Source organism: Anomaloglossus baeobatrachus, chromosome 4 (genome assembly GCF_048569485.1).
Source record: "Anomaloglossus baeobatrachus isolate aAnoBae1 chromosome 4, aAnoBae1.hap1, whole genome shotgun sequence".
In the NCBI taxonomy this organism is placed as follows: Eukaryota; Metazoa; Chordata; class Amphibia; order Anura; family Aromobatidae; genus Anomaloglossus; species Anomaloglossus baeobatrachus.
Window position 1 is genome coordinate 394,265,976 of NC_134356.1, and position 25,341 is coordinate 394,291,316.

The 25,341-nt window shown below is 46.1% G+C and overlaps 1 protein-coding gene across 3 annotated transcripts in view; it reads left to right on the forward strand.

Moving 5' to 3' along the window:
* UPF2 (UPF2 regulator of nonsense mediated mRNA decay) overlaps positions 1-25,341 on the forward strand; it is a 224,149-nt gene that overhangs the window by 69,055 nt on the left and 129,753 nt on the right. For all 3 annotated transcript variants that reach the window (XM_075345277.1, XM_075345275.1, XM_075345276.1), the window contains exon 7: positions 19,231-19,334. In XM_075345277.1, the coding sequence (XP_075201392.1) occupies positions 19,231-19,334 (104 nt within the window). The remainder of the gene's footprint in view (positions 1-19,230; positions 19,335-25,341) is intronic.

Consider the following 25,341-nt stretch of genomic DNA (forward strand, 5'->3'; position numbering starts at 1 on the left):
GTCCTTCGGAGGCAGAAGCTATACACCCATGGTTTGGGTCTCCCATGTCGGAACTATAAGAAAAAGAATTTACGGTAAGTAAACAAAATTCTCTTTTTTATTATATTATATATGGGTCTGCTGCTGCCATCAGTGCTTTACTGCATTTGAATGCTTTGCTGCACCTTAACCCCTTAACGACCGCGGGCAGTAATATTACGTCCTAGCGGTCATAGTGTTACTGCTCGCGGTCAGCTGCCGGCAGCATGCCGCGATCGGCGCACATCTCAGCTGGTTTTCACAGCTGAGATGTATGCCTGCCAGGCACGAGCAGAATCGTTATCTGCCCGTGCCGTTTAACCCCTTAAATGGTGCTGTCAATATGTGACAGCGCCATTATAACGGCATCGGCAGTAAACGTTTACTTACCAGCCAATACCGGAAGTCAGTCACGTGACTTCCGGTATTGGTTTAATGGTAGTACAGGGTCATGTAATGACTCCTGTACCTCACATGAATTACTTTGTTTCACCCGGCCTGGAGCTGAATGAGGCAAAAAAATGAGCATATCTGCTGTTTACAGCTGTATAGCTGTGATCATCAGATATGGCAGAGCGATCGGATTGTTGATCCATATAGCCCCCTAGGGGAACTAGTAAAATAAAAAAAAAGTTAAAAAAAGTTTTATATTAAAAAAAAAAAACAACAAAACTTAAGTTCAAATCAACCTCCTTTCGCCCCATTGAAAATTAAAGGGTTAAAAAAATATACACACATTTTGTATTGCCATGTTCATAAATGACCGATCTGTCCGGTGCCTGGTGTAGAAACAAAAACATTCCAAACGCCTGGAAACTACTGGTAGTTCTTGTGGAACTATATATTGCAGCCAAAGTAAGTGAGGTTGCTGAGCATGTGAGGGTCTGCAGTAAAGTGCGGGGATTGCAGAAAAGCACAAGTTAATAGTTTGACTCAAGAGCATAGTTTTGAAGTTTCCCATTGTTTTTTCTTTGATTTTCTATTTTTCTCTGTACTGTTTATTCCCATTTAATAGCGGCTCCATGAACAATGCTACCAGGTGTGTATCTTGTCAGATGTATGCATGCCTTGAGCAGCCATTCGAGGATGAATATGTCTGCACTCGATGCAAGTATGTTGCATATTTGGAAGCCCAGGTAACTAATCTAAATAAGCAGCTTGCAACACTAAGCATTGCAAACCTGGAGAGGAGTTTAGAGCTCACTGAGCTTTCTCTGGCTGTGGCCAGTGCTATGGGTGAGGGTGGAGATGGAGGAAGGTCAGGACCCAGAGGTAGGTAGTTGGGTGACCTTTAGAAGAAGAGGTAGGGGTAAAAGTGTCAGGGAGCCTAGCCCTGATCTGGCACAGCCTAGTAAATCTGCCTGTTTGGCTGATATTAGGAATGAAGGGCCAGGACCAGGATCACTACAGCAGGATGTTGCTCCTAGCAACCAGGAAAATGACTGCGGTAGGAAGGAGGGAAATAGGAGTGCAGCAAAAGCCAGATAGATGTTGGTGGTAGGGGACTCAATAATTAGGCGGACAGACATGGTCATCTGTCGCCGATACCGTGAATACCGAACAGTGTGTCTGCCGGGTGCTCGGGTTCGGCATATTGCGGATCGGATAGACAGATTGCTGGGTGGGGCTGGGGAAAACCCAGCGGTCATGGTGCACATTGGTACTAATGACAACGTTAGAGGCAGGTGGAAGGTCCTTTTAAAAATGATTACAGGGAACTAGGAGAGAAGCTGAAGTCCAGGACCTCCAAGGTGGTTTCAAAAATACTACCGGTGCCACGAGCGTCACTAGAAAGACAGCGGGAGCTTAGGGAGATAAATATGTGGCTTAGAAATTGGTGCAGGAAGGAAGGGTTCGGGTTCATAGAGAACTGGGCCGACTTCTCAGTTGGCTACAAGCTCTACGGTAGGGACGGGCTGCACCTCAATGGGGAGAGTGCAGCTGTGCTGGAGGAGAAAATGGTCAGACGGATGGAGGAGCTTTTAAACTAGGATCTGGGGGGAGCGAGGGTAGTGGAGCAAATAAGGGGATAGAGACAGTGAGATGGTAGGGGTCAATGAAGGATTAGGGGGAGATGGGACATGCAAGGAACGTAGGGAGGCTAGGAGTAATAAAGGTGTTAGTAGTATTAAATGTCTACTGGCAAATGCAAGAAGTCTTGCAAACAAAATGAATTAATTGGAGACTTTTATATCAACCATGGATTATGATGTGATGGGTATTACGGAAACCTGGCTGGATTAACTCCTTCAGTCCTGGGGCACTTTCCGTTTTTGTTTTTTGCTCCCCTTCTTCCAAGAGCCGTAACTTTTTTATTTTTCCGTCAATCTTGTCAAATGAGGGCTTGTTTTTTGCAGGACAAGTTGTACTTTTAAATGAAACCATAAGTTTTACCATATGGTGTACTGGAAAACAGCAAAGATTTCCAAATGCGGAAAAATTGCAAAAAAAATGTGATGGCACAATAGTTTTTGGGATGTTTTATTCACGGTGTTCACTATATGGTAAAAGTGATGTGTGGGTATCATGCCTGAGGTCGGTGCGAGTTTGTAGACGCCAAACATGTATAGGTTTACTTGTATTTAAGGGGTTAAAAAAAATTCACAAGTTTGTCCAATAAAAGTGGTGCACGTTTTGTGCCATTTTACGAAACACGTAGCGTTCTTATTTTTTGGGATCTATGGCTCAGAGACGGCTTATTTTTTGCGTCTCGAGCTGACGTTTCTAATGGTACCATTTTTGCACAGATGCTATGTTTTGATCGCCTGTTATTGCATTTTGCGTAAAACTTGCGGCGACCAAAAAACGTAATTTTGACGTTTGGAATTTTTTTGCCACTACGCAGTTTACCAATCAGCTTAATTGATTTTATATTTTGATCGGGCATTTCTGAACGCGGCGATACCAAATATGTGTATATTTATTTATTTTTTTAACCCTTTAATTTTCAATGGGGGGAAAGGGGGATGATTTGAACTTTTAGGTTTTTTTTTTTTTTTTGTTTTTGTTTTTATTTTACTAGTCCCCCTAGGGGGCTATAGCGATCAGCAATCCGATCGCTCTTATCTATCTGCTGATCACAGCTATACAGCTGTAAACCGCAGATTCAGTCACTTTCTGTTTCTCTCTGCTCGCGGCCGAGGGAAAACGAAAGTGAAACTTCATAGCTGCAGGCGTCATCACATGACCGTGTGCTACGATGGCAACCACCGATAGTCACGTGATCACGCACGTGACTTCCAGTGGGGGCGGCGGTAAGTAAAAAAACATGGCCTCGCGCATATAGATTTAAGGGGTTAATGGCCGCGGGTGGAAGCGATTCCACCCGCGGCTAGCAGGCACACATGTCAGCTGTTGAAAACAGCTGATATGTGTGCCGACCGCCGCCGCTTGCCCGCAGCAGGGGGCGGGGCTTAACGGGACACGCTCCATGACGGATATATCCCTCCAAGGTCGTGAAGGGGTTAAAGCCATGACTGGGTGACAAACATACAGGGTTATAGTACATTTAGGAAGGACAGTAAAGACAAAAGAGGTGGTGGGGTGTGTATATTTATCAAATCTAACCTACAACCTGTGTTGAATGATGACATTCGGGGGAACTGCAACAATGTAGAGTCAGTATGTGTAAATGTACATGGGGAGGGGAATAATGGAAAAATGCTAGTAGGAGTTTGCTGTAAGCCTCCTAACATACCTGAACAGGTAGAGGGTGAAATGCTGGAACAAATTGAAAAGGCAGCTAATAATAATAATCGGGTTCTTATTATGGGGGATTTCAACTATCCAGACATTCAGTGGCACATAGAATCTTCTGGTTGTGCTAAAAGCTGTAAGTTGTTATCTACTATTCAAGACAATTTTCTCTGTCAGATGGTAGATGAACAGACAAGGGGAGATAATTTGCTAGATCTGGTCCTGTCAAATAGACCGGATACAATTTCAGATCTACAGGTCCGGGAGCACTTGGGCACCAGCGATCATAATATGGTAAGCTTCAACGTAATATTCAATAGAAGATTTCAAAGGGGGTATACTAAAACCTGGAATTTTAGAAAAGCGGATTTCAACAAATTAAGGCTGTGTGCACTTTGCTTTTTTACCTGCTTTTTCAATGCTTTTTCAACTGCAGCGTTTTCCTGCCAAAATGCTTGCGTTATGCTTTTCAAGCAAAGTCAATGGGACATTGAGCTTTCTTGTGCACACTTTGCTGTTCAAAACGCTGCGTTTAATTTGCATAAATTTGGGCAAAAACTCAGCGTTTAAAGAAGCAGCATGTCAATTGTTTTTTCCATTTTGGCTGCGTTTCCCATCCGATCAATTTAAAGGGGTGGTTCACCCATTTTTTTTTTTTTTTCCCCAATGATTCTCACTTACCATTGTCTGCATCTTCTGCATTGGCTTCTGTTTCCATTTCTGGCACTGAGCGGCGCTATCCTGCACGCTCAGTGCCAGTCACATGACCCCCTGGAGCTGTGGCCGCCTGCATCCTCTGACGTCCCGGCATTTCCGGGCTCTCAAACTGGACGGGTACGTCACAGGATGCCGGCGCCACTCACAGTGATTGACTGGGCTGTGGGCGGTGACTACCTGACGTCACAGCCCAGCATCGAGGGGAGGATCCGGAGGACGCCAGTGTGTGGAGCGGTGAAGGCAGAGCGTGCGCTTACCAGCATTCAGCTGTGGGAGGTATGGGCTCCAGTGTGGAGTACAGGGGGGGTTTCCTCCACTGAAATCCCCCCTGTCACGCAAGTATGTGATCACACTGTCCACCCGCCCGCTGTGCTCAGCTGTCAGGAGAGCGGGCGGTGTCGGCAGTGTGATCATATACTCCCACCAGCAGCACAGGTGACCGGACGCTGCATGGGACCAATCTGCTCCACTCTGTCACCTGCACAACAAGTCCCACAGTGGAGACAGTGACATGTAGCATCCGGTCACCTGCACAACAAGTCCCAGAGTGGAGACAGTGACATGCTCTGCTCTGACACATAGTGTGCTGCATGTCACTGTCTCCATTCTGGGACTTGTTGTGCAGGTGACCGGATGCTACATGTCACTAACTGTATCCACTCTGGGACTTGTGCAGGTGACCGGATGCTACATGTCACTATCTGTCTCCACTCTGTGATTTCTGCTGCATAGTACCAACTGTATACACTCTCACCTGCAGAACAAGTACCACAGTGGAGACAGTTAGTGACATGTAGCATCCGGTCACCTGCACAACAAGTCCCAGAGTGGATACAGTGACATGCAGCACACTATGTGTCAGAGCAGAGCATGTCACCAACTTGCTCTGCTCTGTCACCTGCGATGCTGCATGTCACCAACTAAGGGTAAGTTCACACAGTGCGTTTTTCGTGGCGTTTTTGCGCGTTTTTCTGGTGCGTTTTTACTCAGAAAACTGCATGACTTTGCTTCCCGAGTAAAGTCTATGCCATTGTGCGCACTAGGCGTTTTTCCTGCGTTTTTTGCGCCGTTTTTTACCACATTTTTGTGCTGAAAACGCAGTGACATTGCTTCCCCAGCAATGTCTATGGGTATTCAGAAGTGCTGTCCGCAGACAGCGTTTTTTTGTAGCTGCGTTTTTGTGTTGACCACAAAAATGCAGCATGTCAATTATTTCTGCGTTTTTCACTGCGTTTTTCACCCATTGAGTTCAATGAGATGTTCAACAACGCAATGAAAAACGCATATAGCTGCGTTTCTATGACTAAAAACGCAGCTATAAACGCAAGGGGTGGGTACTACAGTGACGTGTACAGGAAGAGGATTCCTTCTGTTGGTAAACACAGAAGCATGAATCCTCCCGGTACCGTCACCGCTGCGTCCACAACCCGCCCGGTGCCATGTCAGCTCCGTGCGGCGCCATGTCTGGGCGGGATGTGGAGGCAGCGGCGAAAACCAAAGTGAACAGTAGAAAAAAAAAAAATGTCATACTCACCTGTCTGCAGGGTCACGGTGCCATGTCCGCTCCCAGCCCCTGTCTCGGTACCGCCGCTCTGGCTGTGTGCAGTCTCCCCGGGGCACGTACGAAGCTTGCAGGACCTGGCGGTGGATCAGCTCATCGATTCTCGCGGTGTTGCCGGCTTTTTTGCGCCCGGCCGGCTATCAGCTGCTCCTGCCGTCAGGGGACTTCATCAGCTGATTACCGGCAGCTCCTGCAGCGATGGGACAGGATCATACTCCTGTCCAATCGATCGCTGCAGGAGCTGCCGGTAATCAGCACATAAGTGAGTATGTATTTATTTATTTTTTTTTTCGACTGATGCATCAGCTGATTGTATAAAAGCCGATTATACAATCAGCTGATGTGTCATGTGATTCACGTAGTTTAACCTGACACATCATCTGATCGCTTTGCCTTCCAGCAAACCGATCAGATGATATTGGATCCGGATTGGACGGCGCGGGACCCTAACCCAGGATTACTGCGGAGGGGGGTTTATTTCAATAAAGATGGAGTCACTAATTGTGTTGTGTTTTATTTCTAATAAAAATATTTTTCTGTGTTGTGTTTTTTTTTTTTTTGTTTTTTTTTATCATTACTAGAAATTCATGGTGGCCATGTCTAATATTGGCGTGACACCATGAATTTCGGGCTTAGGGCTAGCTGATAATATACAGCTAGCCCTAACTTCATTATTACCCGGCTAGCCACCCGGCATCAGGGCAGCTGGAAGAGTTGGATACAGCGCCAGAAGATGGCGCTTCTATGAAAACGCCATTTTCTGGGGTGGCTGCGGACTGCAATTCGCAGTGGGGGTGCCCAGAAAGCTTGGGCACCCTTCACTGTGGATTCCAATCCCCAGCTACCTAGTTGTACCCGGCTGGACACCAAAATTAGGCGAAGCTCACGTCATTTTTTTTTTAAATTATTTCATGAAATTCATGAAATAAAAAAAAAAAAGGGCGTCTCTATATTTTTGGTTCCCAGCCGGGTACAAATAGGCAGCTGGGGGTTGGGGGCAGCCCGTACCTGCCTGCTGTACCCGGCTAGCATACAAAAATATGGCGAAGCCCATGTCATTTTTTTTTCTTTTTGGGTAAAAAACTGCATACAGTCCTGGATGGAGGATGCTGAGCCTTGTAGTTCTGCAGCTGCTGTCTTCTCTCCTGCTTACACTAGTGAATGGAGGAGAGCAGACAGCAGCTGCAGAACTACAAGGCTCAGCATCCTCCATTCACTAGTGTATGCAGGAGAGCAGACAGCAGCTGCAGGACTACAAGGCTCAGCATCCTCCATTCACTAGTGTATGCAGGAGAGCAGACAGCAGCTGCAGGACTACAAGGCTCAGCATCCTCCATTCACTAGTGTATGCAGGAGAGCAGACAGCAGCTGCAGAACTACAAGGCTCAGCATCCTCCATCCAGGACTGTATGCAGTTTTTTACCCAAAAAGAAAAAAAAAATGACATGGGCTTCGCCATATTTTTGTATGCTAGCCGGGTACAGCAGGCAGGTACGGGCTGCCCCCAACCCCCAGCTGCCTATTTGTACCCGGCTGGGAACCAAAAATATAGAGAAGCCCTTTTTTTTTTTTTTTTTTTTTTTTAATTATTTCATGAATTTCATGAAATAATTTAAATGACGTGAGCTTCGCCTAATTTTGGTGTCCAGCCGGGTACAACTAGGCAGCTGGGGATTGGAATCCACAGTGAAGGGTGCCCAAGCTTTCTGGGCACCCCCACTGCGAATTGCAGTCCGCAGCCACCCCAGAAAATGGCGCTTTCATAGAAGCGCCATCTTCTGGCGCTGTATCCAACTCTTCCAGCTGTCCTGATGCCGGGTGGCTAGCCGGGTAATAATGGAGTTAGGGCTAGCTGTATATTATCAGCTAGCCCTAAGCCCGAAATTCATGGTGTCACGCCAATATTAGACATGGCCACCATGAATTTCTAGTAATGATAAAAAAAAAAACACAACACACAGAAAAATATTTTTATTAGAAATAAAACACAACACAATTAGTGACTCCATCTTTATTGAAATAAACCCCCCTCCGCAGTAATCCTGGGTTAGGGTCCCGCGCCGCCCAATCCGGATCCAATATCATCTGATCGGTTTGCTGGAAGGCAAAGCGATCAGATGATGTGTCAGGTTAAACTACGTGAATCACATGACACATCAGCTGATTGTATAAAAGCCGATTATACAATCAGCTGAAGCATCAGTGCAAAAAAAAAAAAAAATAAATACTCACGTCTGTGCTGATTACCGGCAGCTCCTGCAGGGGAGTCTGATCATGGCCCATTACTGCAGGAGCTGCCGGTAATCAGCTGATGAAGTCCCCTGACAACAGGATCAGCTGATAGCCGGCCGGGCGCGAAAAAGCCGGCGACACCACGAGAATCGATCAGCTGATGCGTCAGGTGACTGCATCAGGTGATCCACCGCCAAGTCCTGCAAGCTTCGTGCGTGCCCCGGGGAGACTGCACACAGCCGAAGCGGCGGGACCGAGACAGGGGCTGGAAGCAGGCATGGCACCGGGACCCTGCAGACAGGTGAGTATGACATAAACACACACATACACACTCACACACTGTATATATACACACATACACTGTATATACGCGCACACACTGTATATACGCGCACACACTGTATATACACACACTGTATATACGCACACACACTGTATATATACACGCACACACTGTATATACGCGCACACACTGTATATACGCATACACATACACTGTATATACGCGCACACACACTTTCTTCCCCTGGCTGTGTAGAGCTGCTGCTGTCTGTGTAATTGATCTCAGTGCACATCCACTGGGAAGAGGCAGGGAGGAGGGTTTGGGTGGGAGCAGAGTGGGTGTATTAGACACAATGGGTGTGTTAGATAAGCCAGACACCGCCTTAGAGCCACAAAGAATTCTGGGACTTGTAGGAACTGAACACAGGAAGTCAGAGGAGAGATTAACCCCATCAGAGCTGGAGCAATGACCGTGTGCTGCTAGTGCACAATGAAAGGTAATTTTGCTGAAAAAACCTAATAGATGTGTTGAGGGGCACATATTAGCAAGATTTATCAGAAAAAAAAAAAATCAGTTTTGGTAACTGGACAACTTCTTTAATACAAAACTGCAGCGTTTCTAAAAGCCCCGGAAAAGCACTAAAAACTCATGAAAACCGCAAGGTGCGCATAGGCTACTTTCTTTGCATTTTACATGTAATTTTAAAGCCAAAAGAATTGTCCTTTCTGCCAGAGGATGCTTTTTGAACTGCAACTACCTCGACGCAAAGTGCGCACATAGCCTAAGGGAAGAGCTTAAGTGTGTAGATTGGGACAAAGTCATGGTAACTGGGGATACCGAACATAAATGGGGTAAGTTTAACCCCTTCACGACCGCGGGCAGTAAAATTACATCCTATTTTAACGTGACTTAACGACCAGGGACGTAATTTTACTGCCTAAACTTCATTTGATTGCCGTGGCCATAGCAACGGCTTTCAAATGATGTCCCCTGCTGTTTCTTACAGCAGGGGACCTTTGCTTCACCCCAGGGGGGGTGGCATCGCCACCCCCCATCGACGATCGATGTGATTGGCTGTTCAAATCTGAACCGCCAACCACATCTTTCGCACTGATTTCGGTAAAAATAATACCGGAAATAGTGCGATACTGTGAGATCCGGCTATGAGATGCTGTAGAAGCTACAGCAGATCATAGGTGGATCTCAAACATGCCGCCCCCAGCCCCTGCAGCACTGATTGGAGCGATCGTGCTATGACACGCAATCGCTCCAATCAGTGTGCAGTGGGGCGGTCTGATCTGCCGGTGGCCGCCCTCCCCATGCCTGTGCTGGTCTGGGGACCCTCCCCCAACATGTCTGCAGCGTGCAGCACTGGCTGGTACTAGTGGTACCACGCCACCGCTGCTGCTGCCGCAGCTGTCACGTCTCGGAGCGGTGAGTATTGTGCTCACCTTGCAGCCCCTGCGCGCTCTTGTGATTGCTCCTGCGCGCTCCCGTAATGGCCCCTGCCCGTGCCCCCCTGCGATCTGCCCCCCCCCGACATCCCGATCTGCCCCCCCCGACATCCCGATCTGCCCCCCCGACATCCCGATCTGCCCCCCCGACATCCCGATCTGCCCCCCCGACATTCCGATCTGCCCCCCCGACATCCCGATCTGCCCCCCCGACATCCCGATCTGCCCCCCCCGACATCCCGATCTGCCCCCCCCCGACATCCCGATCTGCCCCCCCCGACATCCCGATCTGCCCCCCCCGACATCCCGATCTGCCCCCCCGACATCCCGATCTGCCCCCCCCCACATCCCGATTTGCCCCCCCACATCCCAATCTGCCCCCCTCCCCCGTGATCTCTATTCTGCAGCTCCTCCGGTATCTCCCTCCTCTGCTGTCCCCGTCCCCCTCTGCTGTCCCCGTCCCCCTCTGCTGTCCCCGTCCCCCTCTGCTGTCCCCGTCCCCCTCTGCTGTCCCCGTCCCCCTCTGCTGTCCCCGTCCCCCTCTGCTGTCCCCGTCCCCCTCTGCTGTCCCCGTCCCCCTCTGCTGTCCCCGTCCCCCTCTGCTGTCCCCGTCCCCCTCTGCTGTCCCCGTCCCCCTCTGCTGTCCCCGTCCCCCTCTGCTGTCCCCGTCCCCCTCTGCTGTCCCCGTCCCCCTCTGCTGTCCCCGTCCCCCTCTGCTGTCCCCGTCCCCCTCTGCTGTCCCCGTCCCCCTCTGCTGTCCCCGTCCCCCTCTGCTGTCCCCCCGACGTTCTCTTACCTGTCTTCACCGGCCGATCACATCTGCCTCCATCGCTGGGTCCTTCTTCCTGGGTCTTCTGCTGAGCTGTCCAACTTCCTGCCTGCTGGCTGCTGCTGTAAAGCTGTTCCTTGACTTCTGTTCCTCCTGCTAATCCTCTGGGTACTGTGAGTATAACTTTTTTTTTTTTTCTTTTTTTTCCTCTATCCCCTGTCCATTTTTACACCTCATGCGTCCCGCGCTGATCAGGGATGCAGATAACGTATCTGGATCCGTGGTCAGTTTTTGGCGGGACTTATTTTTCCGTATCCCCGACGCTTTTTGTATTGCATCTGTCCGTGCGTCCCGCCGAGTGCTGATCAGGGATGCACATAACGGATCGGCATCCCTGCTCAATTTTTGGCGTGACAAAAAGCATCGGGGATACGGAAAAAAAAGTCACGCCAAAAATTGAGCAGGGATGCCGATCCGTTATGTGCATCCCTGATCAGCGCTCGGCGGGACGCACGGACTGATGCAATACAAAAAGCGTCGGGGATACGGAAAAAAAAGTATCGCATCTGTCCGTGCGTCCCGCTGAGCGCGGATCAACATCCCTGCTCCATTTTTGGCGTGACTTTTTTTTTTTCCGTATCCCCAGCGCTTTTTGTATCTCATCCGACCGTGCCTCCTGCAGCGGCCGATCAGTGCACTGCGTCTGTGCGTTTGAAAAGTCAAATGGCGTTCCTTGTCTTCTGAGCCCCGCCATGCGCCCAAACAATTGATTTCCACCACATATGAGGTATCTGCGTACTCTGGAAAAATTGCACAATACGTTTTATGGTGCATTTTTTCCTGATACCATTGTAAAAAGAAAAGAAAAAAAGCTACCTTGTTGCTGCAAAAATGTAAAAAAAAAATTAAAAAAAAATAAATAATTTTCACGGTTCAACGTTATCAACTTTCAGTGGAGCCCCTGGGGGTACAAGGGGCTCACTAAACATCTAGATAAATTCCTTGAGGGGTCTAGTTCCAAAATGGGGTAATTTGTGGGGGAGCTCCACTGTTTAGGCACCATGGGGGGGTCTAAAAACGTGACATGGTGTCCGCTAATGATTCCAATCAATTTTGCTGTCAAATGGTGCCCTTCTCTTCTGAGCCATGCCATGCGCCCAACAATTACTTTCCACCACATGTGAGGTATCTGCGTACTCAGGAGAAAATGGACAATACGTTTTATGGTGCACTTTTTCCTGATACCCTTGTGAGAAAAAAAGCTACCTAGTTGAAGCAACAGTTTTGTGGTAAAAAAAAAATTTTTTCTTTTCACGGCTCAACGTTATAAACTTCTGTGAAGCCCCCAGGTGTTCAAAGTGCTCATCAAACATCTAGAAAAAATATTTGAGGGCTCTAGTTTCCAAAATGGGGTCACTTGTGGGGGAGCTCCATTGTTTAGGCACCTCAGGGGGTCTTCAAACCCGACATGGCGTCCGCTAATGAGTGCAGCTAATTTTGTGTTAAAAAATTCAAATGGCGCTCCTTGCCTTTCGACCTCTGCTGTGCACCCAAACAATTGATTTTTACCCCATATGGGGTATCAGCGTACTCCGGAGAAAATGCACAATAAATTGTAGGGTGCACTTTCTCTTTTCTCCCTTGTAAAAATGAAAATTTTATGGCTAAAGTAACATTTTTGTGTTAAAAAGTAAAATTTTCATTTTTTCCTTCCACATTGCTTTGGTTCCTGTGAAGCACCTAAAGGGTTAATAAACTTCTTGGATGTGGTTTTGAGCAGTGTGAGGGGTGCAGTTTTTAGAATGGGGTCACTTTTGGGTATTTTCTGTCACCTCGGCCTCTCAAAGTCACTTCAAATGTGATGTGGTCCCTAAAAAAAATATTTTGTAAATTTTGTTGGAAAAATTAGAAATTGCTGATGAACTTTGACCCCTTCTAACTTCCTAACGAAAAAAAAAATTATTTCGAAAATTGCGCTGATGTAAAGTAGACAAGTGGGAAATGTTATTTAGTAACTATTTTGTGTGACATATCTCTCAGATTTATGGGCATAAATTTTCAAAGTTTGAAAATTGCGAAATTTTCAAACTTTTCGCACAATTTCCTAAATTTTCACAAATAAACGCAAAAAGTATCGGCCTAAATTTACAACTGACATGAAGTACAATATGTCACGAAAAAACAATGTCAGAATCGCCAGGATCCGTTGAAGCGTTCCAGAGTTATAACCTGTCAAAGTGACACTGGTCAGAATTGCAAAAAGTGGCCCGGTCATTAGGGTGTTTTAGTGGCCGGGGGTGAAGGGGTTAAGGATATACTACTAGAGTCCTGTAAAAAACTTATATCCTCTGGTAATAAAATGTCCCGGAATAAAAAGAAACCACTATGGATAAATAAGACTGTACAAAGTATAATAAAACAAAAACAAAGGGTGTTTAAAATCTTAAAGGCTGAGAATACAGAAATAGCATTTCAGAAGTATAAAGATATCAATAGGAAATGTAAAAAAGAAATCAAGCAAGTAAAATTAGCTATTGATACAAAAATCGCCAAGGACATTAAAATAAATCCCAAAATCTTTTATAAATATATTAATGCAAAAAGGAAAGAGGATAGTATCGGCTTCTTAAAATATAATAACAAGTTAGTTATAGAGGACAAACAAAAGACTGAGATATTAAACAGGCACTTCTCATCAGTGTTCACCAAGGAGCAGACTGTTCCAGGGATCATTCAACAAGTGAAAAATCAAAGTTCACCACCCGATATAATTAATTTAACACAAGAAGAAGTACGCCTGCGTCTGAGTAAATTAAACATTGACAAATCCCCCGGGCCAGATGGCATTCATCCATGAATATTGAGGGAATTGAGCTCTGTAATCGACAGACCGCTGTATGTCATCTTTTTAGACTCACTTGTAACAGGGCTGGTGCCTCAGGATTGGAGGATTGCTGATGTGGTACCGATTTTTAAGAAAGGTAAGAGGGTAGATCCAGGCAACTACCGTCCAGTAAGCCTGACATCAGTAGTATGCAAAGTTTTTGAGGGCATTTTAATGGATGACATACAAAAATATATTGCAGAAAATAATATAATAACTGACAGCATGGATTCATGAAAGATAAGTCGTGTCTAACCATCCTGCTGGGATTCTTTGTAAGTGCAAAAATGGATATTGGTAATGCAGCTGATGTGATTTATTTGGAATTTGCAAAGGCATTTGATACTGTACCACAAAATAGCCTTATACTTAAACTCCAGAAGCAAGGACTAAGGGAAGGTATATGCAACTGGGTAAGGAATTGGCTAAAAGATAGGAAAGAAAGAGTAGTCATAAATGTTACATTCTCTAAATGGGCTATAGTCAGCAGTGCGGTGCCGCAGGGATCTGTGCTAGGACCTATTCTTTTTAATCTCTTTATTAACCCCTTCACGACCGCGGGCAGTAAAATTACGTCCTATTTTAACGTGACTTAACTACCAGGGACGTAATTTTACTGCCTAAAGTTCATTTCATTGCCGTGGCCATAGCAACGGCTTTCAAATGATGTCCCCTGCTGTTTCTTACAGCAGGGGACCTTTGCTTCACCCGGGGGGGGGGGGCATCGCCACCCCCCATCGACGATCGATGTGATTGGCTGTTCAAATCTGAACCGCCAACCACATCTTTCGCACTGATTTCGGTAAAAATAATGCCGGAAATAGTGCGATACTGTGAGATCCGGCTATGAGATGCCGTAGCAGGTACAGCAGATCATAGGTGGATCTCAAACATGCCACCCCCAGCCCCTGCAGCACTGATTGGAGCGATCGTGCTATGACGCGCAATCGCTCCAATCAGTGTGCAGTGGGGCGGTTTGATTTGCTGGTGGCCGCCCTAATAAGGCCTGTGCTGGTCTGGGGAGCCTCCCCCAACATGTCTGCAGCGTGCAGCACTGGCTGGTACTAGTGGTACCACGCCACCGCTGCTGCTGCCGCTGCTGTCACGGCACTATAAATTTCATGGTGTATTTTTTTTCCTGATACCCTTGTGGAAAAAAAAGCTACTTAGTTGAAGCAACAGTTTTGTGGTAAAAAAAAAAATTCTTTTCACAGCTCAACTTTATAAACTTCTGTGAAGCCCCCAGGGGTTCAAAGTGCTCACCAAACATCTAGAAAAATTATTTGAGGGCTCTAGTTTCCAAAATGGGGTCACTTGTGGGGGAGCTCCATTGTTTAGGCACCTCAGGGGGTCTTCAAACCTGACATGGCGTCCGCTAATGAGTGCAGCTAATTTTGCATTCAAAAATTCAAATGGCGCTCCTTCCCTTTCGAGATCTGCCGTGTGCCCAAACATTTGATTTCCACCACATATGAGGTATCTGCGTACTCGGGGAAAAAATGCAACATAAAATGTATTGTCCATTTTCTCCTGATACCCTTGTGAAAAAAAAAGCTACCTAGTTGAAGCAACAGTTTTGTGGTAAAAAAAATTTTTTTTTTCTTTTCACGGCTCAACGCTATAAACGTCTGTGAAGCCCCCAGGGGTTCAAAGTGCTCACCAAACATCTAGAAAAATTATTTGAGCGCTCTAGTTTCCAAAATGGGGTCACTTGTGGGGGAGCTCCATTGTTTAGGCACCTCAGGGGGTCTTCAAACCTGACATAGCGTCCTCTAATGAGTGCAGCTAATTTTGCGTTCAAAAATTCAAATGGCGCTCCTTGCCTTTCGACCTCTGCCGTGCACCCAAACAATTGATTTTTACCCAATATGGGGTATCAGCGTACTCCCGAGAAAATGCACAATAAATTGTAGGGTGCACTTTCTCTTTTCTCCCTTGTAAAAATAAAAATTTTATGGCTAAAGTAACATTTTTGTGTTAAAAAGTAAAATTTTCATTTTTTCCTTCCACATTGCTTTGGTTCCTGTGAAGCACCTAAAGGGTTAATAAACTTCTTGGATGTGGTTTTGAGCAGTGTGAGGGGTGCAGTTTTTAGAATGGGGTCACTTTTGGGTATTTTCTGTCACCTCGGCCTCTCAAAGTCACTTCAAATGTGATGTGGTCCCTAAAAAAAATATTTTGTAAATTTTGTTGGAAAAATTAGAAATTGCTGATGAACTTTGACCCCTTCTAACTTCCTAACGAAAAAAAAAAAATTCTTTCGAAAATTGCGCTGATGTAAAGTTGACAAGTGGGAAATGTTATTTAGTAACTATTTTGTGTGACATATCTCTCAGATTTATGGGCATAAATTTTCAAAGTTTGAAAATTGCGAAATTTTCAAAATTTTCGCACAATTTTCCTAAATTTTCACAAATAAACGCAAAAAGTATTGGCCTAAATTTACAACTGACATGAAGTACAATATGTCACGAAAAAACAATGTCAGAATCGCCAGGATCCGTTGAAGCGTTCCAGAGTTATAACCTGTCAAAGTGACACTGGTCAGAATTGCAAAAAATGGCCCGGTCATTAGGGTGTTTTAGTGGCCGGGGGTGAAGGGGTTAATGACCTTGTGGATGGGATTGATACTAAAGTGTCAGTCTTTGCTGATGACACCAAACTATGTAGGATATTAAAAACTGACCTTGATAGTACAATATTACAAAAAGATCTGGATAAGATGTCAGAATGGGCAGATACTTGGCAAATGAGATTTAATGTTGATAAATGTAAAGTAATGCACCTTGGACGGAGTAATCCTATAACTGCGTATACATTAAATGGAAGTAAACTCGGGACTACAGAACAGGAGAAGGACTTGGGTATTCTCATTACAAATAAGCTGAGCAGCAGCACTCAATGTCAAGCAGCAGCTGCTAAAGCAAACAAGATTTTAGGTTATATAGAAAGAGAGATTAGATCCCGTGATCCCAACGAATTGTTACCCCTCTATAAATCACTTGTAAGGCCACATCTGGAATATGGGATCCAGTTTTGGGCTCCACATTTTAAAAGGCACATCCAGAAGTTAGTCAGTTCAAAGGCGGGCAACTAGACTATTACAAGGGATGGAAGGCCTCACATATGATGACAGGTTGAAAAAGTTAGATATGTTTAGCTTAGAAAAAAGACGTCTCAGAGGAGATCTCATTTATATTTATAAATACATGCGTGGTCCATATAAAGGACTGGCACATGAATTATTTCTTCCAAAGACAATACTAAGGACCAGGGGGCACTCACTGCGAGTGGAAGAAAAGCGATTCCGACAGCTAAATAGGAAAGGGTTCTTTACAGTTAGAGCAGTCAGACTGTGGAATGCCCTACCACAAGAGGTAGTAATGGCAGATACTATAACAGCTTTCAAAAAAGGGCTGGATGATTTCCTCAGTACACAAAACATTGTTGGTTATAAGTGACTTAGGAACAAAATGTAGAATCGGTGGAGGAAAGTTGAACTAGATGGACCTAAGGCTTTTTTCAACCTATGTAACTATGTAAAAAATTGTTTTTTGGTCGCCACAAATTTTGCGCAAAATGCAATAACAGGTGATAAAAACGTAGCATCTGTGCTTATTTTCTGCATCTCAGGCTGCTGTTTAGCTGTACCATTTTTGCAATCACTGAGCCATAGGTCCTGAAAAATAAGAACGCTACGGGTCACGGAATATGGCGTAAAACTTATGCCACTTTTTTCGGACAAACGCCTGATTTTTTTTTTTTGATTTTTTTTTGTACCTTTTTATATATAAAAGTAAACCTTTACATGTTTGGTATCTAAGAACTCACACTGACCTGAGGCATCACACCCACACATCAGTTTTACCATATAGCGAACACAGTGAATAAAATATCTCAAACAATGGTGCTATTGCACTTTTTTTTGTAATTTTTCCGTATTTGGAATTTGCCATTTTTCAGCACACTATATGGTAAAACTAATGGTTTCATTGAAAAGTACAGCTCGTTCCGCAAAAAATGAGCCCTCACATGACCATATTGACTGAAAAAAAAATAAAAAAGCTACGTCTCTCGAAAAAATGGCGAAAAAAAAACGGAAAGTGGAAAATTGGCCGGTCGTGAAGGGGCTAAAGCTTTCAACTGCAGTAACGCAATGATGGCAGATGGCAGCGGCGGTCCCGTGCACCAGACGCAATCATGTGTCTATGTGCCTGTGGTCTGCAAGAAGTAGGTAAGAGGACACTGCAGGAACGGAGGATAGGTGCGAATAATTTTTTTTTTTTTTTTTTTTTTTTTGTGGGAACCTGACTTGAGTATAAGCCTTGGAGGCGTTTTCAGCATAAAAAAGTAGGCTGAAAATCTCAGAAGATAGACACTGAGACACAGTTCAATTATGTGTCATTTATTACCATGCTTGGTGTTTTCTCCTGGTGAATGTTTTATCACCTGGGAGTAACATTGCCAGACTACATCAGTCTGACCGTGCCCCCTCTGATTAGTAGCTCGCTGTCTATAGTCTTTGTACATAGAGAGCCTGATGTGGGTGTGGTTAACTTTCTCTTCTCTACTTCATTGCTAAATCTAAGAACTCTGCCAGAACTGCTGCATCCAGTTATCTAAGTGATATATCGTTGAATTCAGAGTCTCTTTGCCTACATCATGCTGCTCTCAGGTGAGCTAGCAAAAACCTGCTGACACATTCCCTTTCAAATTCTTTTATTTATAAATGTAATCCTTTAACAGTACACGTAACAGTTCTTAAGATCAAATGGACCTTTGTAAGATACATTCAACACACCAAAAAATAGGACATAAGGCACACTTTACATTTTTACATGGTGACAGAAAATGTCCCCGCAAATGCCCCCTTTCAGGTGTATAGACATTCAAGGTTCCATCTAGCTTTTTCAAAGAATAAATTCACATTTAACAGGTAACATACGTAACTCACCAAGAATAGTAAGAAGCGAAAGAGGAAAAGACCAGAAAGAAAGCAAGAGAAATAAAACAGAATAGAAAAGAGTGAGAAACTGGGGAAAAGGAGGAGGGTGGTGGGGGGGAGGGCTGGGAGGTGGAGGGGCCAGGTGGGGTTAAGAAGGGGTGGGGGGGCTGGGAGGTGAAGGGGCCAGGTGAGGGTAAGAAGGGGTGGTGGGGGGGCTGGGAGGTGGAGGGGCCAGGTGAGGGTAACAAGGGGTGGGGGGGGTCTGGGGATCCGCTTATGTACTACCTTCTGTGGTTCCCTCAGCCGCCTCAACACTGCCCACCAGAGCACCATAGTCCTCCGAGTGCTGGAAGTCTGACACATTCCCTTTTAAGGAACAAAGAGATCAGAGTTTTTCATAGAAATTACCCTCTTTTATGACTTTGAAACCTTTTTCTGTAACCACATACAAAATCGCAAGAGTAACGAAGAAAACTTTATTAGTAGGAGAAAAACTAATTTGAATTTACTTTGCAAATATCTTGTAAAGTTTAACCCTTTTATGCAAAGGGACCAATCATACTGAGTTTAGCAATATTAAAATGTTAAAAATTTGGTTCAATATGTCTCCAAATCTTCATTACTGTATATTGGCTGAATAATCATAATTTTTTTTTTTTTTGTTTTTGCAGAACAAGAAGATGAAGAAGCAAGCACTGGGTCTCATTTGAAGCTCATCGTTGACGCATTTATTCAGCAATTGCCAAACTGTGTTAATCGTGATCTAATAGACAAGGTACTTATCAACCATGTTTAATGGGGAAAAGTACCTAAATATTCTTATTGCCATATTCTTTGCACCATAAAGGGCCCGATACACGCAGCGATATAGTTTGCGAGCATACCCGCCCCCGTCGTTTGTGCGTCACGGGCAAATCGCTGCCTGTGGCGCACATCGTTAAGAGCCGTCACACATACTTACCTGCCTAGCGACGTCTCTGTGGCCGGCGAACCGCCTCCTTTCTAAGGGGGCGGTTCGTGCGGCGTCACTAAGCGGCCGGCCAATAGAAGCGGAGGGGTGGAGATGATTGGGACATAACATCCCGCCCACCTCCTTCCTTCCGCATTGCCGGCAGGCGCAGGTAAGCTGTAGTTCGTCATTCCCGAGGTGTCACACGTAGCGACGTGTGCTGCCTCTGGAACGACGAACAATCTGCGTGCACAACAATCAACGATTTTTTGAAAAGGAACAACGTGTCAACGATGGACGATTTGGTGAGTATTTTCCATTAACGGTCGCTCCTTGCTGTCACACGCAACGACGTCGCTAACTATGCCGGATGTGCGTCACAGAATCCATGACCCCGACGATATATTATGTCGTTCCGTGTACCGAGGCCTTAACCCCTTAGTGACGGAGCTAATTTTCACCTTAATGATCAAACCAAATTTTGCAATTCTGACCAGTGTCACTTTATCAGGTTATAGCTCTGGAACGCTTCAATGGATCCCACTGATATTGAGATTTGTTTTTTCGTGACATATTGGACTTCATTTTAGTACCAAATTTTGGACAAAATTTTTTGCGTTTATTTGTGAAAAATATGAATTTTGGCAAATTTTTTGAAAATTTTGAAATTTTCAACTTTTGAATTTTTTTTTCCGCTAAATCAGAGAGTTCTGTGACACAAAATAGTTAATAAATAACATTTCCCACTTGTCTACTTTACATCAGCACAATTTTGTAAAAAAAAAATTTTTGTTAGGAAGTTAGAAGGGTTCAAAGTTTATCAGCAATTTCTCATTTTTACATCAAAATTTACAAAACCATTTTTTTAGGGACCACATCACATTTGAAGTGATTTTGAGAGGCCTAGATGACAGAAAATACCCAAAAGTGACACCATTCTAAAAACTGCACCCCTCAAAGTACTCAAAACCACATTCAAGAAGTTTATTAACCCTTTAGGTGCTTCACAGGAACTAAAGCAATGTGGAATGAAAAAAGCAAAAAATAAAATTTTACCTAAAAATGTTGCTTTACCCCAAATGTAATCAATTTTAGAAGAAATAACACAACAAAATGGACCCCAAAACTTGTTACCCACTTTCGTATGAGCGCGGTGATACCCCATAAGTGGTCAGAAACCTCTGTTTGGACAAATGGGGGGGCTGGGAACACAAGGAGCAATATTTGAAGTTTGGAAAGCAAATTTGGCTGAAATAGATTGTGGGCACCATGTTGCATTTACATGTTCGCTAAGGTACCTAAACAGCAGAAACCCCTCACAAGTGATGCCATTCTGGAAACTAGACCCCTCAAGGCTTCTATCTAGGGGTATAGTGAGCATTTTGGACCCACAGGTACTTCACAGATTTTGATAACGTTACGTTGTCATATTGAAAATTTTCATTTTTTTCTCAAAAATGTTGCTTTAGCATTAATTTTTCTTACTTTTTCAAGAGGTAATTCCCAAAATTGGACCCCAACGTTTGTTACCCACTTTCTTATGAGCGCGGTGATACCCCATATGTGGTCAGAAACCTCTGTTTGGGCAAATGGGAGGGCTGGGAACACAAGGAGCAATATTTGAAGTTTGGAAAGCAAATTTGGCTGAAATAGATTGTGGGCACCATGTTGCATTTGTAGGGCCCCTAAGGTACCTAAACAGCAGAAACCCCCCACAACTGACCCCATTTTGGAAACTAGACCCCTCAAGGAATTTATTTAGATGTTTGGTGAGTACCCTGAACCCCCAGGGGCTTCACAGAATTTTATAGCGTTGAGCCATGAAAATAAAAAAATTAAATTTTAACACAAAATTGTTACTTCAACCATGTAGCTTTTTTTTTCACAAGGGTAAAAGGAAAAAAACCACCATAAAATGTATTGTGCAATTTCTCCTGAGTTCGCCGATACATCATATGTGGCGGAAATCAACTGTCTGGGTACACAGCAGGGTGCGGAATGAAAGGAGCGCCATTTGACTGCAAAATTGGCAGGAATCATTACCGCACGCCATGTTGTGTTTGGAGACCCCCTAAAGTGGCTAAACAGTAGAGCTCCCCCACAACTGACCCCATTCTGGAATCTATACCCCTCAAGGATTTTATCTAGGGGTATAGTGTGCATTTTGAACCCACAGGTACTTCACAGAATTTTATAACAATAGGTTGTCATATTGACAATTTTCTTCTTTCTTCGGCGCTCCATTGGGAGACCCAGACGATTGGGTGTATAGCACTGCCCTCCGGAGGCCACACAAAGCATTACACTAAGAAGTGTAAGGCCCCTCCCCTTCTGGCTATACACCCCCAGTGGGATCACTGGCTCACCAGTTTTCTGCTTTGTGCGAAGGAGGTCAGACATCCACGCATAGCTCCACTGTTTTTAGTCAGCAGCAGCTGCTGACTATGTCGGTTGGAAGAAAAGTGGGCCCATATGGGGCCCCCAGCATGCTCCCTTCTCACCCCACTTTTGTCGGGTGTTTGTTAAGGTTGAGGTACCCATTGCGGGTACGGAGGCTGGAGCCCACATGCTGTTTTCCTTCCCCATCCCCCCTCAGGGCTCTGGGCGAAGTGGGATCTTACAGGTCTCCAGGCACTGAGACCGGGCTCCATCCACAGACCCAGAGAACCTGCTGGATATGGAGCTGAGTATCGTCAGGGACAGGCCCTGCTACATTAAGGTACTCTGTGTCCCCGGGCAAGCGCGCACACACCAGCATTGCTGGGAGTGTTAGTGCGCCGAGGGTAACAGCGCGGTGCGCTCGTGCTATTATTCACTGCAGCTTAGCTGAGTGAATTTATGTATTGGGAACTGCCGCGCCGGCCGCTGCTGGGTGTTTTTACACTGTGGCGCGGCTGGGACTTGTGGTGCGCCGGGGACTTCCGCGCTGGCCGTGCACATGGACGGCCGCGCTTATTACTCGAGTCCCCGGCTTTGCGGCCTAGTTTTCGTTTCGTTCCCGCCTCCAGCCCTGCCAGTCAGGGGAGAGGCGGGACGCTGTACAGACAGTCAGCGCCGAGGGCTGGAGTCTGCTTTGCATTCTCCAGCCCCCTTCACTGGACACAGTGGGACGCCAGTTTCCCGCTCTTGGCTGGGGCACGCCCACGGCCCGCCCCTCGTCACACGAGCTGGAGAAGGACGCCGGCAGCCATTCCTGCACGCAGTCCGAGCTGGGGAACGGAGACATGCTCTGGGCAACCAACACAGGGCTCTGGCGACCACACACCCGCGTTATATGCGGGCGGTAAGCAGCACCTGAAGTGCTGACCCCACTAAATACCGAAGTGTCCATTTGTATTTTATGCTTGTATGCACAGCAGGAGAAATCCTTTTTTAATACACTGCACTGTACGTCGCTATCTTTGGCTATATGCCCTCCTAGATGGCGAGATAACAGCAGCAAAAAGCAAGGGTGCTAAGGCACAGGTTTTCTAGGCTGCTTGTATTGCATGTGCTGAAGTGTTCATTTGTACTTATGCTTGTATGCTATACATTGCACTGTACGGTCGCTACTCTGGGCTATATTCTCCTAGAGGTCTGGACAACAGCAGCAAAAAGCATGGGTGCCAAGGCACAGGCTGTATAGGCTGCTTGTATTGCAGGTGTTGAAGTGTTCATTTGTACTTATGCTTGTATGCTATACATTGCACTGTACGGTCGCTACTCTGGGCTATATTCTCCTAGATGGCTGGACAACAGCAGCAAAAAAGCAAGGGTGCCAAGGCACAGGTTTTTTATGCTGCTTGTATTGCATGTGCTGAAGTGTTTATGCTTGTATGCCATACTTTGCATAGATGGCTTGAATACAGCAGCAAAAAAGCAACAGGGCTTCCTATGCTGTTTTTTCCTGCATGTGATGCTGTTCCACCGGCATGACCCCCATTGTGTGCAAGCTCCCCTGTAGCACTGGGTCAGCCGGGGTCTCTACCCTGTCCAGGGACAGGGACGGAGTTGCAGTTTCGGCTGATAGATTGTCATGGGATAGAGACTTTGCAGTCCAGACAGGCCATGGACAATCTTGATTAATGCCCCCTGACCACCCTCATTTGGAACGTAATCAGTGCTCCGGGGGGGTCCCAGGCATTCCAGGGTGAAGGCTCTGACACGGACGGCAGTCCCAGACAGCCTAAGCTAGCTCGCTGGGTGTGGCACTCGGCTTCATCACTGGTCAAGGTCCCAGCAAGGACTCTCTGTATGATGAGGCAGACGTAGCTGATCAGGTCTTTGGTCCTGACACCGCTCTCAATCCGGATACACCGGATGGTGACGCCATAGTGAATGATCTTATAGCGTCCATCAATGGAATGTGGGATATTTCTCCCTCAGCTCCCCCATTGGAGGAGTCAGCTTCACAGCAGGAGAAATCCTTTTTCAGTACTCATGCGTATATTGCGTATTTTTCTGGCCACGCTGACTTCAGAGAAGCAGTTCAGAAACACCACGCTTACCAGATAAGCGTTTTCTCCAAACGTTTTAAGGATACACGTTATCCTTTTCCCCTGACGTGGTAAAGCGTTAGACCCAGGGTCCAAAGGTGGATCCCCCAATCTCCAGGCTTGCGGCTAGATCCATAGTTGCAGTGGAGATGGGACTTCACTTAAAGATGCCATTGACAGACAGATGGACCTCTGGTTGAAATCTGTCTGTGAAGCTATCAGCGTGTCGGTTGCTCCGGCATTCGCAGCCGTATGGGCACTCTATCCTATTTCAGCTGGGCTTGCGCAGCTGGTCTTGAGCACATGTACATCTGTGCCGCAGGTGGTGTCCTTAACCTCGCAATGTCTGCATTGCGACTTACCCTAGTAATGCTGTCCTGGAGGGACAGTCGAGGTTGGTCCTTCCCAGGCTGGGGCAGGTCCCAATTGTCCTCGTCCAAAAGGACTCAAAAGGCTCAGAGGGGCTCAGTTTCCGGCCGGGCTCAATCACGCCCAAGGAAGGCAGCAGGAGGAACCGCTACCAAGGCGGTCTCCTCATGACTTTCAGCTCTCTCTCTCTCCGCATCCGCGGTTGGTAGCAGAATCTCCCGCTTGGCGACATTTAGCTGCCACAGGTCACAGGCCGGTGGGTGAGAGACATTTTGTCTCACGTGTACAGGATAGAGCTCTGTTCTCGTCCTGCGACTCGATTCTTCAGAACTCCACCCCTCCCCCCACCGAGCCGATGCTCTTCTGCAGGCAGAAGAAGTGGTAATCCCTGTTCCTCTTCAGGAACAAGACACGGTTTTTTCCTCCAATCTGATTGGGGTGCCAAAAAAGGGGTGGCTCTTTCCGTTCCGTTCTGGACCTAAAACTGCTCACCAAGCACGTGAAGGCCAGGCGGTTCCGGATGTAACCTCCGCTCCGTCATTGCCTCAATGTCGCAAGGAGCTTTCCTAGCATCAATAGACATCAGGATGCTTATCTCCACGTGCCGATTGCTCCAGAGCACCAGCGTTTGCTACGTTTTCGTTATTGAAGACGAGCATCTTCAGTGCGTAGCCCTGCCCTTCGGTCTGGCGACAGCCCTACGGGTTTTCACCAAGTTGAGGGCAGCAGTGGGAGCAGTCCTGCACTCTCAGGGTCACTCTGTGATCCTTACTGAGACGATCCACTTGTCAAGGCACCCTCTCAAGAGGCATGCCGACACAGCCTGAACGTGGCGCTGGAGACTCTCCAGAGTTTCGGGTGGATCATCAACTTTTCAAGGTTACATCGGGCACCGACCCAATCGCTGACATATCTGGGCATGGAGTTTCACACTCCCTCAGCGATAGTGAAGCTTCCGCTGGACAAGCAGCGTTCACTACAGACGGGGG